Source organism: Anneissia japonica, unplaced genomic scaffold (genome assembly GCF_011630105.1).
Source record: "Anneissia japonica isolate Jap-2015-1 unplaced genomic scaffold, ASM1163010v1 scaffold1489_len2284818_cov182, whole genome shotgun sequence".
Lineage (NCBI taxonomy): Eukaryota > Metazoa > Echinodermata > Crinoidea > Comatulida > Comatulidae > Anneissia > Anneissia japonica.
Window position 1 is genome coordinate 510913 of NW_022698455.1, and position 20287 is coordinate 531199.

At 32.4% G+C, this 20287-nt stretch overlaps 1 protein-coding gene across 7 annotated transcripts in view; it reads right to left on the reverse strand.

The window, feature by feature from the left end:
• Nucleotides 1-20287, reverse strand: part of LOC117102560 (SLIT-ROBO Rho GTPase-activating protein 3-like) — a 73790-nt gene that overhangs the window by 20813 nt on the left and 32690 nt on the right. For all 7 annotated transcript variants that reach the window (XM_033242860.1, XM_033242859.1, XM_033242858.1 and 4 more), the window contains 4 exons: nucleotides 13100-13162; nucleotides 5531-5671; nucleotides 3650-3778; nucleotides 285-506 (listed from right to left, as the gene is read on the reverse strand). In XM_033242860.1, coding sequence (XP_033098751.1) covers nucleotides 285-506; nucleotides 3650-3778; nucleotides 5531-5671; nucleotides 13100-13162 — 555 coding nt within the window. The remainder of the gene's footprint in view (nucleotides 1-284; nucleotides 507-3649; nucleotides 3779-5530; nucleotides 5672-13099; nucleotides 13163-20287) is intronic.

Below are 20287 nucleotides of genomic sequence, written 5' to 3' on the forward strand. Positions count from 1 at the left end.
TGGAATTATTTATATATAGCAGCAAAACGCCTTTAAATACCTCAGATTACCTCTAACTTTAAAGATAATGAGTAATATTTTTTGTCATTACTTTTTCTCCGACACTCAAATAAGCATTAAACAAATTTTCTGATTATTTCAATGAACTTGAATAGAATTTTTTTTTTGTTATTTCTTTTTCTTTCACACTAAAATATCAAGAAAAATATACAACTTTGAAATTATCAAAAAAAAAATTTAAAAAAATAAAGATTTTTGATATATAATTTGAAAGATTTTCTAACCTCGTCCCCACCATGAGGCTGAAAATGGAATGTTTGCGGAGGCACGAAAGCTGAACTATTGCTTTCCATGAATAGCTGCTTATCGTTCAGAGCATTGAGGCTGTTAACGCAATCTGTCATCTTGGTGATTCCATCCTCTCTCATCTCCTTCATTTGCATCTCGGCCGTTAGAAACGCTCGGAAGGTTCTGCGCGTTGAGCGGATGTAACCAAGGTCCAAACACTAAACCGTAAAGATAGAAGCATAATTTGATTAAGATTTTGCAGGGTTTTATTCTGTTGCATACAAATTTTCAAAATGTCAACTGACAGACTGGATAAAGTATCACATGCCTGGATACTGTATAAAAAAATATCTTCTAGTTTGAGGTTTTTAGAATTTTAGAAACTTATCGTTCATAACAAATGTTTACCAAATACATAATGATTGTCTGGTAACAAAATCAATTACAACTTTGAATTACTCAATAAATTCCAAATGAGACATGGATAAAAACCAGTCAGTTACTATAAAAATCTTCATGTTTATTTGAATTTTTGAGACACATTGCTTATAAATTTCAATTACATCTTTGGATAAAAACAAGTCAGTCATTCATTGACTTTTTACTATTAAAAATCTTTAAGTTTATTTAAATTTTGAGACACTGTGCTTATAAATTTCAATTACATCTTTATTTCTTGAAACATGTTGATATGTATTATCACCAGTAATGTTTTTCAATCAAGATTACTGTATAGAAAAAGCTTTGAGCTTTTACATTAGTTACAGCTCTGCCAGTGTACAGTACAACATATCCAGTATTTATTAAAATTGTGCTTTCTGATTTTTGTTCTTTATTATACTGATTTGAATTTCAAAATAAATGATTGATTAAGTAAAACTTCTTTATTATCTTATTTTAATTTTTAAATTTAAAAATATTAACATATATTATAATACATGTTAAGTGCAAATTTATTAGCACAACACAGAAAGTATGTCTTTCAACGTCTACAATAAAAATACTAAATTATTTATTATTTTATGTTCAGCAGCGAAGCATCTTGAAGGCAACACCTCTTGTAATGTATGTCTATGTAACATTATAATGTTATATCAACGAACAAAATCATTTGTATGTATGCAACTAAACCTTAACGATTTTAATACAAAAAATTGTGACAGTTCAAGATGTATGAATTGTTAGACTTCAAGTTCAATTTAAGGTCAATCTGTCTTCATTCCCTTATGCTTGAAGTATGGGATGTTGGCGATTATAAATATTCACACAAAAGGTTATGACATTACCACAACGATTACAAATTTTAAAATGTAATAATCAAAGATCCACCTTTGTACACTATTTTATGTTTTTATGAATATTTTATTTTTATGATTATTAAACATTATTGTTATTACTATTAAAGTTTAATAACAATAAACTTTTATATAATATCATCTAAAATGACATCAAACAATGATTATACAAGAATAATCTAACTTGCGAGCCAAATATGATCAGGAAATTGAACTAAAAATAGACAATGATAAAATCTCACAATATATCTTAGTAATGATATGAAAATAGGTTAATCAAAGTATACATGTACAGACTATCTGTGAATTTACATCTTATACGCTTAGTGTCATACAGTAAGATTTTAACAGGAAACGTCAATGTTGAAGTCACCAATTTATATTGTACTAACCATACCAATGTCATGAAGGACTGAAATTACTATAATAGTAAAAATTATTCACTAATTTCCAATATTAAAATCAAAAGATGATTTTGTTTGCATCATCCATTTTGTGCATATAACTGTAATTGATTAATCCTTATAAAATATGAATACTCAAGATTTCAATTTTATATCTTACATTAATTAATCAATGTTCTTTTTTACAGTATAAAATTGGACAATTAATCTACTATATATCTGTGACGAACTACTGACAGCATTAATCTTAATTAAAGCAGAAACATGCCATCTTTCTTAGTTCATTGACCTTAAGTTCTGTCTGTATCTATAAGAAAGATGAACCCCTGTGGATTTGTTTCTACTTTATTTGGAAAATCTTAATTCTATGTCCATATGTAATGTATGCAGCAAAGCCGAATATACCTCAAAGGCATCACAGGTTACGTCAATTCGTTGCCAATTTAATTTCTCATCTACAAACGAGTATACATGTTGAACATCACCAGTCGTTAACTCACTAATTGAGCTCATAAACATAAGCGTTGAGATTCAATAATGTCTTCTGGATCATACTATAACACATGACAAGTTTTAACCATGCAACTATTTTTATCACGTGACTTTACCTACCGCGGACTTCTGAATCCTAAAAAATCCCCGTAATGTTAGTCACATTTGTCATTTTAATAATACATGTTATCATTGTCACATGACATCTATAATAATCACATGACTTGTTTTTAATCATATGACAATGGACAAAATTAGTAACCCTAGCTCCCTATACTGGCAGAAATTTGTAATGTAAATCTCCTTCAAAATTTTAATATGAATTTCGAATTATACTGTAGACATCCATAAAAAGGAGGTTTAGAGGGACAGGACATGTACTAAGGCTACCACATGAATCTCCAGCAAAATTGTCGCAATGAATGAAGACCTGTCTGGAAACCAAAAACAACATGGATCCATGATAAACAAGGATCTAAAAACCATCAACTCATCACTTTTAATACCAGATCTTCAGACCGAAAGAGAGTAGTGAAAAAAGGTATAGGGCATATACAAAGGATGGGAATGTGGAACAGACGATGATGATGTGAATATCCAGAAAAGGTTTTCCTATATCCACTAATATTTTTCTCAAAGAAAACAATTAAGGGTACAACCTGCTTTCAAAAGGGCACAGAGCCCTTTGGTTGTAAGCAGAGTTGTAATTGTACCAGTTACCTATAAATTGTACTGTACAAGTTAACTTCAGTATAAAAGGAATGCACCTTAATTGTACTGCACTTAAGCTGTATCACCAGTGTTGACATCAACAGAGGGTCAGGTTAGGCAATTGCCCTCCCGTCAAAGAACAAGCAAAGATCTCCATCGTCCAACACCACGATGAGGTCTAAAAATACATAACCTTTCCTCATGAACCCCACCACAAATTTTATTCCGGGATTCTGACTCAGGCTCTGGGAGGCCCTTTGATTCGGAGCCCTCTGACAGACTTCATGTACCCCCCTGTCGGCAAATTTCTGAAGCCACCTCCGTGTATTGGCACATTCCCAGAAGTACAACAATCAAAGGAAAGCCAGCATTTGGGTGACATCATCTGAAAGAGGTCAATGTTCATTAGAAGAGGTATATGACATTAGACAATAGGTGGAAATTGAAAACAGGACTTACATCTATTAATTCAGTGACATCATTCTCAAAATATTTGCGAAGGGCAGCATTTGAGGCCTCTATCGACAGGATGTAGTCGTTTCTTGCTTTCGTCGATTCAATCGCCCTCTCCTGGAAACGTTGGAAATGCTGTAATGATAAAGGATATCATAAACAATGATTAGCTACAATTATAGATTTCAAACTGCCATTGAATGATATTAGGGCTCGATTCTACTGCAAAATTTTACCTAGTTTTTTACATACTGTAAATTTATTAAAAATGTAATTCTGGCGATGAAAATTGGAATATTTCTTGCAGGCCTTAAGTTTTGATTTGTTAAGCCAAGCCATATTTTTCTCAATTGGTCATTTAACAAGAAATTTGATCACAAGGGAACAATGGCTTTCATAACAGCAAGTTCCTTCGGGATGATTGGTTTCCTAAACTAATAAAATGATGGTTGCAATTATTAAACATATTAAATACAATGCCATCTGTATAACAGTACACTGTAAAACCTTGAATAGAAGACCTGGGCTGCTTCTTTGGATGGGCTTCTTTTCAAGATGGGCTCCTTTTCGAGATGGCCTTCTTTTCAAGATGGGCTACTTTTCGAGATGGCCTTCTCTTCGAGACTACTTTTACAAAGCAAAAAGGAGGCTGCTGCTTTTCAAAATGAATGCCGTATATTTTGTGAATTACTACTACAAAACAATAAATAGGTCCACAGTAACATTAGTATTTATCATGGAGTGTATATAACCGGCATTAAATCACCTAAAACTACTATGTTAAAACCAAGCGTGTTTTGAATTTATTTGTTTCTAAAAGAAGCCCATGGGCTTCTTCTCGAGACTACTTCTGCAAAATAAAGGGAGGTGGGGGGGGGGCCTTCAATTCAAGATGGGCTTTTCTTGAGATTAGGCATATTGGGCTTCTATTTGTACTAAAATGTACTAAAAATAATCAAGTTTTCTGCAAAAATACATATATATAAAAAAAATTTGTATCACCTTTTAACTAATCACCATACATAAAAAAATAATAATCATTAACCAACACTTTAAACTTAGGACAAAACTTAATTGTGGAACATGCTAGAAGAAAGTATATAGATATGATTCCTGATTCTATCGTTAAAGCTTGACTAAAGAAACAATCATAAGGCAGGTTGTACAATAACACATCCTGCCTATCCTTAATTTATTCCGTGTTCATATGTTCATAATCCCCAGGGATGCAGAGAGGACAACAACCCTGGAATATCGGATGGATGTCGTAGTACCATTAAACTTCTTCACTCAGGAAACACTTACATACTTAACTATACATCCTTATTTAATGTTACTCGATATATAACTACTCAAATACCGCAAATACAGTAGTTTTACAAAGAAAACTACAAAAATAATAATATTTCTCTAGAGGCCTATATGGAATTGAACATTCTTTAAATAAACTGTGTAATTGTCTTACGCAAATAGAAGAGGAACTTTCTCTCTTATTTATATTATTTTGGCACAATAACTGGTTTATTAGAACTCGAACTAGAATAAAAGTACAACACTGAAACAAACAAAACACTTAAATGATTTAAAGTGACTCCTTAAAAGCACTGTTTTTTTCATGCAACTTTAATTTCCATGAAGTACAACATTTAAGATGATCAGTCTTAGAAAGAATAATTAAAATAGAATTATAATGAAATTAAAAGTATTGTATTCTAAAAATAAGTAGTAAACTATAAGTATATTTTGTAAGTGGAAAGAGAACGAATAAATTAAAAATGATAGGAGGTAATTTCATGCACAAGTCTCAACTACCAAATTCATACACATTTATTTGCAGGCAAAAAATTTACAATAATGCATGAGAATGTCCATATTAGTTATACTCACTTTTTCACGTTGTTTTTCAAGTGCTTTATTTCTTGCCGACGCCCTTTTTTCTTCTTGTCGCTGCTTTTCAGCCTCTGTTTTTCTTAGCCTGCTTTCAGCTGCTTTGCTTTCTGCGTGCCATGTATGGTACGTCTTGATATCCTGTTAATAAAAGAACCGTATTATGCAATCAAAATAATTCAAGATTTAGCATTTCATTTAATTCATAAAGAAAATATGGTTTGGAAGCTTTAAAAGACAACACAATAATATATAGCACAATTACCGGTAGTGGTTAAAAAAATACCACATTAATACTGAGAGCAGTAAAAGTAATCATCCCTTTATTATCCGGTTTTATATCCTGAAAAATTTTAGATTCCTTTTAAAATTAATCAGTGGTTGGTTTTCCCTTAGTGTTTCGAGGAATTCATTTCAGACACACATCAATAATAGCAATAACAACAACATATAGGTAGAAATGCAAATATATTTGAGACTCATTCAGGATTTATGTTAAACATTAACTTTTTAATGTTTGACACTGTGATTACTCATAATCATAAAGAAACATACGTAGCATCATAACTTAATACTTATCATTTAACATCTGGAATTCAATGTGCTAATTGAATGTTTGAGGGTTTTCCCTAATGTTTCCCTACAGTAGCAGCATTTTCAACAAGCATTACAACATTTTAATAGAAAAGATACATACACATAATCATCAGCAAATCAATTACATGCAAGACTTGAAGAGACACGATGGCAAAATTGAAATGCCACTTTGTTACTACTAAATTTTTTGAAAGCTCTAGCATTTGCCGACAGAGTATTCTATACAGAGTGGTATTCTTGTATCATCTTGCCGCATCAGAAATATTTTTTTTTACGAGGGAATTATATGAATATGAATGAGATGCGATGGGAAGAAGTATTGGTGGAAATTAAGAAGCAGCCAATTGATATAATGTTGGTTGTTTTATGCACTAATGGTTACCAAACTCCACATTTTTATCTCAAACAAACCTAGTATTAAAGAATTACATGTTTGCACAGTGTACACAAGCTACCTAAAATAAAGACATCTGATTTCAATGCTTGACAAATTAATATATTTTTATAAGTAACAATGAAAATTGGTCTAGATTTGAAATCTGGCATCCCTCTTAAAGCATTCACTATAATTTATTGTGATTTAATACAATCATTTTATAGGATGTTTATGTAAAAACTTGCTCCGTTACTGAACAGAGAGCTGAGCAGATTGCTGAGAGGTATTGTCTGCTTCTTGTGCTGAACTCCCCAGTTCAAACTTGGCAAGCGTCTTGTTTTAATTGGTGTTTGATCACTTGGCTCCTCGAACAAACCTCCTATTAAGAATTAGTGACAATGTTTGTATCCGTAGTGTCTGCTACAGTGTTGAAATCAGATGGTGCTGTGCTCTGGTTGCTGCAGGTCCCTAGCCCAAATTTTCTAATTTCCAATTAGAATGAGATGACAAATAAAGAATTATTATTAATAATTATTATTACTAAATATTAAAGATAAGGCTCGTGATTCCACGATTTACAATTATTTAAAAAGTTTAAAATAATCCATAAACTTGTAAAATGTTTATTAACAACTTAATTAATCCCCAATAGTGGTGTTCATGATTAGAAAGTGGAAATGAAATATAATAAAACATCGATATTTTCTACAATATGAAATATAATGCTGTTTATATAATGTAAAATCATATTTAAATTTGGTTATTTATTAAAAAACATACAATATTTCACAACTGAAAGCAATACTCTACCACTAAAGTACGAGTACACATGCACTTTCTCTTCCCGCTTCTGAAAATCCATAGTGAATCACTAATACAACACTAGACATTGTCTATTATTTTGTCCTTGGAACTACTACTACATTTAAGAATCAGTTACAGTTATTTGGTAATTTTTTTTAGATGACCTATGTTTTATAAAAGAACGCTTTAAAACTTTGGGTTTTTTTTTGTGACATATGAACAAAAGCACTTATTTATCCAACCCAGTCTTGTTCACAAAGGGCTGTGGAACGTTTTGGACATCCTCAAGGTCATTTCATAATGCCAAACAGGATCTGTAGTTTTTCGATGATACACAACTACCTTAACGCACACGCACACAGGTGCACTACTTTCAGTTACAAAAGCCTTCAGACATTGCACTTTGAATCTTATGCAACAAAATTCCATTTTTAGGTTTATGTGGGCTTTCTATAGTCATACAGTAGAATATAAGCCTATTGCTAAACTTATTATATAGGCCTATAGCTACAGTAACACTGATAGTTTGCCTGCCTTCTTTTTTTGTTGCTGGAATAAACCCACCTGCTAAACTTAAAACAATTTTTGTGTTGAGGGGTAGCATAGCGTATACAACAAAAACAAAATAAAAAGGTATGCTGGGAGAGGGTTAACAGTGTATATTCATGTAAATGGTAAAAATGAGCATCTCAAAATGGCCATATTTTATTTTATTATACTACTACTTTAATCTGATGTATCACCTTTGGCTCTGTGCTGTTTTGTTATTGTATGTTTGTTTGGCCAGGGGGTTTAGAGGATACCCCCATCTTGTGTTGGGCTCTAAGCCCATGCTGTTCTTGGCACCCCTCCCTCTATCTTCTGATTTGTGATTTTTGCACCAAATTTGTAAAAGATAAGTTATATTATTGTGTACTTTTTGGGAGGATGGGGGTCATACGAAAAAAAATATGTTTTGTACTCTCTTATGCTTTGTCTACAATATCAAATTTCATTAAAAAAGCGTCACACAAAATTTGATGGAACATAGAGTTTAACACTTTTTTTGATACAGTACAATTTGATATGTGATATGACGTCATCGTACCCATATATGGGCATTTCACATTTTTTGTCACATAAAATTTGATAATGTAGACAAAGCATTACGAAGAGAGAATGAAGTATTTTAATGATACTTAATATAGCTGACTAACATGAATGACAGGCAATATCCAACAATGACTACTAAAGGACCTACATGTACCTTGTATAATAAGCTACAACAGGGAAAAATCAGGGCTTCCGGAAGATCTATGGTAGTTAAATGAGCTTTCTTGTTATCAAATTTTATTTTACTGTACATAGTGATAGCCATTGGCACTGACTTCAATGAGACGACTGATAATTAAGCAGTAAAAACATCATTAAATTTTATTATTTTGAGGGAGATGGGATATTTTTAGGGAGATTATTGCTATGAGAGTGTAGAAAGGCTCTTCCGATTTTTAGGAGATTCTTGAGGGAGATTGAGACCACTGGAAAATGTTATCTTCTACGTCTACTGTACGTCAATCATCCTAATTGTTCATTATCTCAAGCACAGGACAGCCAAATGATCCCTGAATATGTCGACTGTCTATATTATTTATGTGGACCATAAACTTAACATTTTATTGACGATATCTTAATTGTTCGAACACTCGTATACTGTTGAAAGACATATAATATTAATTCTTTTATGATTGGCGGCAATATTTCTAATAAAAAATGTGTACAGTACTTTCAATCTATTTTAAATTCAAGTTTTGCTCTTGAAATTTATTTTGAATAGAATACACTATGTCATATAGAGCCAATGATTTAAATGCACATTTTCAGATGATTAAATAAATAAATATACCTTTATTTATTTAAGTTTAAACTAGTGGGTGGCACAATAGCTTAGTGGTTGTCTACACACCCTGCATGCTTGGTTAAGTATCTGCATATCAAAAACTACTACCATTAATACAACTACACTGAAAAGATTGTCAAATGAATTAATTTTAAGAATAAGATAGTTAGTATACACCACTTCTTTTAATATAAGCCAGGCTAAAAAGGGTAGTTACGCAAAAATCTGTATCTTTAAACCACCGTCAAAAAATATTTCTTTGAACGCTTTTTCAGTACACAATGAAATTTACTATATTAGAACATACTGTAGTAAAATTTATTGTTTGCACAATCTTTTCAGACTTTCATTTCAATTGGAAAAATATGTCCTTTTATAGTAAACAAAACTGAGAAGTAGTTTGAATGAGATAACAATGAGGAAACGCGACAATGTGTGTATAATCCATGGAGTTTCTAAAAGACCTGCCCAGACTATAACATTTTATTTGACAACAATTGACATGTCTAAATATGATGTGATGTGATGTCATCATGACCATACGGTATGTACAATATACCATCCTCATATATAGTAGGCACATCATGACCATATCTATGGGCATACAACTATTTTTTGTCAAAAGAAAATTTAGTAGCGTGTTGAATACAAGTGTTATTGTTAACTATGATGCATTCATGTTCCAAAAACGCAGACTTGTATCGTATTAATACTCTATCCAAAAGATGACCGTTATATATTCAGCCAATCAAAGTACATTTTGGCATCATTTTCAATTGCATACAGTTTGGTGAACACTAGAGCACCGTGCCGTATGACAAACTACGGTATGTTGTTACACATACTTTTATTTTTAAATCAGAAAAGCTACTAGGCCTTTCATACTATAGCTAGGCTAGTTCAGTATTTTTCTCCATTAGGACCTAACGTAAAACACGCAAATAAAAAGTATGGGTGTATAATAGTAATAATGTAAGATAAAAAAACTTTAAGGGGGGAAAATTAAGATATTTAGCGTTGTAATTTAGGCTTGAAGTTGGCACTCTTCCTGTGGTGATCATCTTAGAGAATATGGATTCACAACTGTGTAGATTTGTCGTACAGTTACCACAATGTTACAGTTGCAATGTTATAAAACATAGCAGTACATTAATTGATTTACAATTACTGTAGGTCGGCTTAATATTTTCACGAATTCAGACACTTTTTAAGCTGTACCTTTATTTGGTGCACTGTTTGGTCTAAGTATCTCCAAAAATGAGACGCAAGGTTAATAGACTTATTATTATGCTCATCATTTCCTCAAACTAAAGAAATGTTTATATTAAATAGCAAAGGGCATTTTAAAGGTTAGTAATTATGATTCTAAGTTTAAATGAAATTGTGATTGAACACTTCAAATTCTTGCTTTATAATATGCTAATAAAGAACAGTAGCAGGGAGCATATTCATTGTATACCTAAATTTAGACCAGAATACTTAACTTCAATTTAAATGGCAAGACAAAACCATTTTAGTAAATTCTTAGCAATTTTACAATTTATAGTTTATAGACAGATAGCCAAAGATGGCTTGAAAAAATTATTAGATTTTATTAAGTGTATAAAGTCAGGCTGCAGAGGAAAAATTTGTTTGGTATGTTGTACAAAAACAGATACTGATATATTTTATTATCATTTTCAGAGACATAGAAATTGTTTTTGCTTATGGTACAACATTACTGACCACATTAACAAAATAAAAGTATAGTTAATGAAGATGCAGATTTTTTTATATTTAAAAAATTGAAGGGGGGGAAGGGGAGAGGAAAATTGGTGTAACCACTATTTTTCCACCTTATTGTGGGTGATGAGCACAAAAATGTAATATTACCTATACATGAGTCCAAAATTTAAAGACTCCTAAATTATTCCTTAGAATGTATTCACTAATAATAATAACATGTCGTTCTTATATAGCGCTTCATGCATAAAACCTCTAAGCGCTTCACATTACTACCCCGGTCATTGGATCAAACACATATGGAACACATACTCAACACCAAATTAAATTATTAAATTAAATTATATTATTATTCCATAATATTGCAGCTAGTATTCAGCGCAGTTGTGTTGGAACTTACCAGGTACCCACTTGTACTCCTGGGTGGAGAGAGGCTACTGTAGATAAAGTGCCTTGCCCAAGGACACAAGCGATTTGCACAGCGAGAATTTCGAACCCCCGACCTCGAGGTTGGGAGTCCAAGCCACAACCGATGCGCCAACCGCTTCAATATTATCATAATATCAGTATGATTATTAATGTTTTATATTATAAAATAGATTGACCTTGTCTGACCTTTTCCACATGATGCTTTAGCTTTAAAATTACCTTGAAATTAACATGTTTTTGAATTAATTCTTCTTTTTATTAGAACTATGACCTTTGGCATTTCAATCTGTTAAAAAACTCATGAAAACCAAATTAGAATTACACTGGTTACAATTTGCAATAATGATTTTATGGTATTTACATAACAGAGAGTGTGATTTTACTTCAAATTAAGTTCTCATATTAAAGACACGAACCTGACTGTTCGGGTCAACATCGGTCCTACATGGCTGGATTATCTCAACGCATAGGTACAACATAATGTAACTATGTTGGACAACGTGCTAAGACTAATGTTAGTTAGACAGTCACTTTTCTATTAGGCCAACATAGATTCAGCCTGTTGCAAAGATGACAGCCGGATTGGTTGGATTTGGATTTAGATTCACAAGAATAAATTCACCTAGTGGCCTTAAAAAGGTTGAAGAAACTCAGGACAAATATATGGACCTCAACAACCAAAGCAAATTAGGCCCATAAACCAACAGTTGGATGCAAAAAGTATTGAAGATCATTAGCAAATAATCTGCATAAAGGCCATGCTGTAGGCGAAAATGGATTGATATGATGATTAGCGTTGTCCTATCACCTTAGATCAACTCGGTCTGAGATGTTGATGCAAAATTACTTAAGCCTTGTTCGCACTGGATTTAAAAAATGGTAAATTTAACCAGGGTAACTTTAACCAAAGCCATGGGTACATTTCACAATTGTTCGCACCTGGATTATTCACGCGGTTAGTTTTACCATAGTTTTACCAAGATTTAACCTTGTGTATAAAAAATATTATTGAGGGCGCTAGTTTGTGACTTCAACTTCCGGTTTTGTTCGAGCGGTGTCAACATGGAAGAAGTTTTAACTGTGTTGCACGTTCGGATTGGACTTCTTGACCAGCATGGTTTGTTTAACCGAGACCGTGGTAAGTTTTACTGGGCAGGCTGAGGTCGGTAAAATTAACCATTCGGCTTGGTCAATTTAACCCTGAGGGAATTGCAACCGACGTTTGGATTGGATTTTTTTTGGTCAATTTAGCCAGTGACTCGGTTAATTTGACCAAATTAAGTCCAGTGCAATAAGGGCTTTAAACTACATTATGATACCGGCAAGACACGCACTTTCCCGTGAGGGAATTCAATAAGTATCAACAAATAATTATAGCTCCCCTACCCTAATATTGCTATTATCATGTTGCACTCTGCCAAAGTTTAAAAGAAAGTAGACACACCCAAACTGAAACTCCATATACTCCATAGCTCTACTTTCTTTGCAGACCTACTGTACATCAATGCAGTTCAACCTATGCAATCCCACATAATGTCATATATGCAACCCCTCCCCCCCACATACTGTACTCTGTAGTCCCACCTACAGTAGTTTGTAACACAAATATTCAACAGCCTCTATTTAGTATCTGCAGTCCAAGCCACCTGCTCTCTTGATTTTTAAATTTATATACATAAACTATATCCTTTGAACATACAATTATTATGTCGCCAACCCTCACTTGAAACAGTGAGATATCAAGCATTACCGGTATATAAATTACCTTCTGTAGTTGTGACATAACTTTCATAAGCTCATCATGAACTCCCATTGTCAGCTCTTTACTCTGCAAAAAAAAATTAAAAAACCAAAGGTCAGAGGTTAATAGATTGCAAACGTATGACAGAATTATTCATAACCACATTGGAATGTGCACATGTGTGCTCAAAAACATAAATGCACAAACACGTACACATATATCATTATACTTTTGAAGAACTTCTTTTCATTGATTAATATAGGAGAAGAAAACGCTGACACAGGCATTTGGCGGTAGGCAAAATGTTGCATTAGTCATTTAAGCCCTAAATGATGATGAATCGTGAGCACAAACATTGAAACAGAAGCAAAATCTTCATTTGAATGCCATTTATGTAGTGTAAAGTAACCTCAAGATTGCCCGCAATAGTATACTAAATTACAAAACTATTTATATTTCTAATACCCTGGCATACTGTACTAAATGAGAAACAAGTGTACTGTAACAAATATGCTGAAGAAAATAGGTTTACTATACATAATATGTACAGTTCGTGTATATTTCTATTAACTGACAACTGATTGTATTTGTCTACAATTTGTATACTTGTATGGTTGTGACTAAAGTAAATGATAGATATTTTGATATGATATTTTACACAAACAATTCAAACCTTGGATGTTATGTATTGCTACAAACAAGGGGCTTAGTAGGGTGTTTAAACTACAAATTATTGTTGAATATTTCTGAATACCGTAGCATACTTCAGCATGTCCATTAGGAGACATATAGTTATTGACGTCCAAACAAATTAAGAAGCGTTATTATTACAGTTCTTTTATGATGGGAGCCGGTTAATTTGTTGTTCTCAATCTACAATACAGTTAAGAAATCATTCAATGATGTTTTTACTATTTTACTACTCCATTCCTCATGGAATGGAGTAGCTACTGTTAGCTACAATCCGGGGTCCCAATCCTATAAATTCAAAAATGTCTTTCCTTACAAAAACCAATTCCCCTCCCCATAAGCTTATAATTGAGAAAACAAGCCAATTCTAGCTGAATGAAATGAAATAAAACAATCGAAGCCCCATCCCTTCATAATCAACCTGTTAAAATGATAAGGTACCAAATGAAAGGAAATAACCACAGCTCCCATCATGCTCAACCTGTTAAAATTTTAATGTAAAGCATAATAGCTTATGATTGCTATTCATAAATGAATGAAGGACAACACTACCTCGCAAGGTACATCAATAATCCATGTCAACGCTAATGGCAGTGACAAGCAAATCGTACATTACTGACAAGCAATCACGACTTTACGATGTACGATTGTCGCATACATACAGCTTTCTATTGTTTTGAGAAGTGATTACATCTGCAGGGTATGTGAAGTAGACAGGTTGGCAGAGAGCTCAATTTCACAGTAACTGTATTATTGTCAATTAATATACTTCATGACTCCCTCCAATTAAAGTAAAGTCTACTTTTGGGACCAGGGTTTTCATGGTCTTAATAGCAAAGATAAAATTTGTTTTTATGGGACCACATAAAAGTGGTCTTATTGGAGGTAGTCTTTAATTGGAGGGATCTTTAATTAGACCTGTATTTGAGAATTACTGTTAATTGTGGATTTTTTTTTAATCAAGAGAGAAATAGCTGGTAGATATAGGATCTAATCAGAGAAGTTTTTTTTTGTGGAAAGGGATGGATGTGGAAGTGCTAATTCTTTAAAATTTTATTTCTCTGGGCTGTTGCTTGTCATTTACACTTCAATTTTATAAAACATGGCTTTCTAGACTTTAGTATTTCACTGGTTTAAAAATCTAATCTACTGCATTTAAAAGGGGAAGACACTGTGTACAGTATGGATGCAATGGAGCGATAAGTAGGCCCATAGTCTCATATGAATGGATGTAACATGCTTTGAGTAATTTCATTCATCTATGTAACTATTTACAATGTCAATTCAATTAGCAAAATTACACATTGAGTAAGTTATGATAATAGTATACACTTTTGATGTTGATTTGTCTATTCTTCTTGGTATAAAGTATTAAACAATAACCTGTGTGTAAACACTGTATTCTTCTGTGTATGTGTTACCCTACTGTCCTGCAGTGTTGCACATGATATTGATAGCAGTTAAAATATACTTTACAATGACGGACAGTGCAAATTCTTTGCCGATGATGATTTGTGATTGCCTCTATAATGACAATGGTGATGATATGAAGACCTTATTGATTGAGCTGATGCTAATGATGCAGATATTAATATTATTATGATTCTGTTAATTCATAAAAATATCTTCAGTCTCTTTTTAAATAATTCAATGATGAATAAAGTGTGCCATTGTATTTTTGAACAAAAACATATATAACCTAAATTACAAAAAATATCTGCACTACAAAACTACAGTACCAACCTACATCAACATCAGAATTCTGTCATCTGTACATAATTTCTGGTAATTTATATATCAGTGTCGTTAACTAAGGACTCTAAATTAGGATAGATAGTATTGCAAGCTATCATTTACATTCACTGAGCACCAAGAAGCAGGTCATCAAATCATAAAGCCATATTTGGAGATTTGAACTAAACTACATAACATTATAGAATAACACTACAATGGCTTTACATACCAATAAAATGGGATGTATTAGAATTATTATATTTCATCCTCAGCATATGGTATTCAGAATTTCCCTTGGGTGTGCTTTTGAAAAGACTATCTTTGAAAATACGGTCATTATGCTAAAAGTAATTAACTTTATAACTACCAATTGTTTTTTTGGTTTTTTTTTAAGAAACCGATTTTGAAATAATAATAATAAATACAATAACAAGCAAACCAGTTTAAAAAAATTGAAAATAAATAAAAAAAACAGACTAAATTTCAGTATTTCACGAAGAAAAACATTAATTACTGGTGCTATAAAGTTTTTAAAACTAAAGCCACTAAGAGAATATTAGATGCGTGTTTAAATAAAAAAGATTTTTTTATTAACATTTAATTACTAATTGTTTAAATGAAGCCATTTTGAACCAATAATAAAAATAATACAAAGAAAGGAAACCAGTTTTTTAAAATTGAAAACAAAGAAATACCAAGACTTAATAGTAACCAATTCATGAAGAAAACAGAGGTTTGTTAAATAATTACAGTACTGAAGTGCTATAAGTATTCAATTTTTTTACTAGATATTTGAGTGTAAAGAAAAAAGAACGTTTTTATTGTTTCAGTGGTATGCAATATACGGTAGGCCTATACTATCTGAAAAAAAAATCTACTCTAGACCTACAGTTGGTGGACTTGTATTATATATTATGGCTATAACTGTAGATTGTGGCACCCCTCCCTTAAAATGCTCAACCAATTGACTCACTAAAAAATACCTCATTCAGACCACAACACTTCCACCCTTAATCATTCAATATCCATCCATCATCACTGTCAGATGAGAATGCATGTGGTTTTCAAAACAAAAATTGAAATTGATTTATGATTTCCTGGGATCTGTCCACCCTATTAATTTTTTATTTATTTTATTTTCAAATAATATAGAGGGTGACCCTTCCAGCATATCCTAGAAGGTTGGCTGCTATTCAGGGGCACTCTTAAATAAATGAAATAAAGTGAAGCTTTTATCATGAAGTCTCTTTATGATGCTTCGGGGGCAGAGCTGCTTTAAATCTAGAGAAAACAATCTTGCTGTTATAAGAATTGAACCCAGGACACTGGGACTAGAAGGCAAATATCTTAACCACTAAGCTATTCAACTCCATTCCACTCAATGTTTGGGTATAATATGTCATCATCATGCGCATATATGGGCGTATCACACAGATTTGTCAAAATTGACTGAGCTTTAGAAGAAGGCCTATATAATATTTCATTGACCTTTGAAAATATCAGCCTAAACAAATTTTTAAATACTGTACAAGTTGAAAAAACAATTTTCAAAAATGATAATAATATATTTTATATATTATATTAAAGCTTGCAGTACACCACATAGATGGTTTTGAAAAGAACTGTTGTTGTTGGTTGAGAATATCTCAACCAAAAAACAACAGTTCTTTTCAGAGCTATGTATGTGGTGTACCTCAACCAACAGTTCTTTTCTGAACTATCTACGAGGTGTACCACAAGCATTAATATTACTAATTCGCCATGCAAACCTTCAAACAATATTTAATAATATATTCATTTCCTCAAATACAGAAGGAGGATGAAGATTTGGCAAGCCCACACATCGACAATGAAAAAAAAGTAACAAATGACAAAGCATACAATCACACACAGCAAACACCCTGCAAAACTAAAAATTGTGTATGCCTCTGATAACATGCAAACCAAAATTGATGACATCATAAATTCTGACAAGTGGCTGTTTACTACATACAAGGAAGTGGGTTTTGGTATTTATGGCCACAAACACTGTTTTGGATATGACTACATTGTTTAGAAGGTTCAAGAAGCATGTCCCAATTCTCTGTCAAATGTCATCAATGCTTCCTTGTAATTTTTTGCTGTCTTTGTTGTAACTGTTTTTGCCTCTTGTCCCCATTTTTGTCCACAGGCCCATAACCAAAACCCCTGTTCACCAGTTTACTACTACTAGTACGTAGTTAGTATTTTATTATAACTTTGTTAAAACTTGGTAGGAAACTCCCCTCCAATGAACCTGTTTAGGAGCCAGGCTGACACATTTTTGGTTCTTCACATTTTCCCCATTTAATTTTAAATTCTTACTGTAAATTCTAATAAGGAAGTAAATTAAAATAAGTGTCACATTGAATTGAATAATTTCACTCATTTAAAAAAGAAGATAAATATTGACAGCAAAATTTGAATACAATATTGACAAAAATAGATGCACTTAGTATAAAAAAAAAGTACACTACCCTTTGCTAAAAGAATATCTAGGAACAAACACCCACATTTGGAAATACATAATGTACAAAACCAGACATGTCAATACAAATGTCTTTTTATAATGAATTAACATTTTTCATCTGAGCAAAGGTTCCCTTATAACATGTCATGCATGTGAATATTGTTATGAAATTATTTATGCGAGACTGAGAGTGAAAAAAAGAAAAACACTGATGACCTCAAATCAAATGCTAAAAAAATGTTTGGAAAATGGAAGAGTATACATTTTTATATAAATTTTTCTACATTATATATAAAATATATCCAGATGTTATTTTGACTGAAAAAAAACCAAAATAGAGTGCAAGTCAAAATTTTCATGACATGATACTCAGACATCTATCATATCAAAATAATTTAAGTTCTTTTTCTGTAAGACTAGACTGGACTGGACGTATTTCCTTTAGTGCAAAAGTTTGCAATTACTCTAGTATCAAACACTGTTTATATCTGTGCCTCAAATACTATACTATATGTTATAGTAATATACAAATTTCAAAAGGGAAGTACAGTATCAAAATGTGAAAGTCAAATTGTCTGTAAATGTTGACTACTAGTTTCATTTACAACTTGTTTTCCATGCCTTCCTTCCAGTCTTTCAATTTCAACAGTACATTCCCACAATTAAGTCCTACTAAAAGTTGGAACACCACAACAGCAAAAACAGGGTCAAGTGGCCCTTGTGTATGAAACATAAGTATGATGCCAAAAATCAAGGTACCATAGGTATAATCCAACGCAGTTTGAACACAAAATTTTTTCAACTTTTGGCCGTGGGCTTATACTTGGGGAATCCCCTTTTTAATCAAATGGCAATTTTTTGGAACTGTACTGTATGCCTAATTCAAGTCAATACTTGATACTTTTTTTTCTGAGAATATTCTAATGTATGAATGACCTGTAGCTCACCATAAATATATACAGTAAAACATCCATTTTATGTACCCCTTCTTGGTACCAAGGGGTGTTCGTACAGTAAATTGAAAAATTTGTAAACTAGATATAGGTGTCAATTTCCAATACCTAGGCCTAGTTATCCTGGCATTGAATGATGACAGGCCAGGCGTAGCACAACCGACAGTGCAGCAACGTGGTCTACCGTGCTAGAGCCTAGCTGAATTTACCTTCGATAAAAACCAAATTATTTTAATCGCTTGCATTCTTCCACTTAACAAAATATTATTTTAACTCTTATTCAAACATCTGTATGTTTTATGGACCTTTCTATCGTGTTCTTTCTACATGCATTTCGCAATCATAGCATTCACGATGTCAATAATTTGCTGACCCCACCACTCTTGTTCGTCATCGTAAACATGTGCGCTCAATCCAACGACACTTGCGTTGGTAGTTTGTTGTTCTGGTTAGGTTTATTACATTAACATAGTGATTATAATACCAGAAATGGAAGAAAAGATCAAACTGTTACTGAATAAATATAACAAACTCGATTTTATTAAGAAAATTTTATAAAACATGCACAATCGGACTTTTTTTACAGTAATAATTGGTCGATGATGACGTCATCAGGGGAAAAGACCGTTCGTAAGATCGACTATACATAAATTCAATGTTTGTAAAATGGATGTTTTACTATGAACTAGGCCAAATCATAAAAAACATCAGTGTATTATTGAAATTCATATGTCCACATCACATGTGAAAGAGCACCACTATTCAAGATTATATTGCTGACGTATGGACATGTTACAAACAGCCATTTTGTAGGCAATGTCAATTATTTCATCGCTCACATCACAAACTAAACACACTACTGTAAAACTAGATTGTGTTCATGAAAACAAAAAAGCACATCAAAATAAGCATGTATTTTGTATTCTTTACCACACAAAAAGTCTTTAATGACACAGTGCTTATTTTAACACACTTGTTTTCATGAACTAACACAATCCACTTTTATTGTGTTAATTCATGATGTTGAGTGATGATTTGTAGAATTGAGTACAGTACATTTGAGTTCAATAATAACCACAATAGTTAAGGTGAGTTGAATGAGATCCAATTCCAAATCTAGCAGCAAAACTACTCTGGCCTAAAGTAAAAAGACATGCAAACTAAATGACAAATGACACATAACAACGGCAATGACTGACTGAAATACTTCAATAGAATGTTGAACAAATTTACAGCATGACCATCCCAAACGTAACAAAGAGACAATTCAATGACAATGAATGTTTGGTAATTTCAGGAACTTCATGATGTCATTCTTTCAGGTCATGACCCTAAAGAAGAACTATA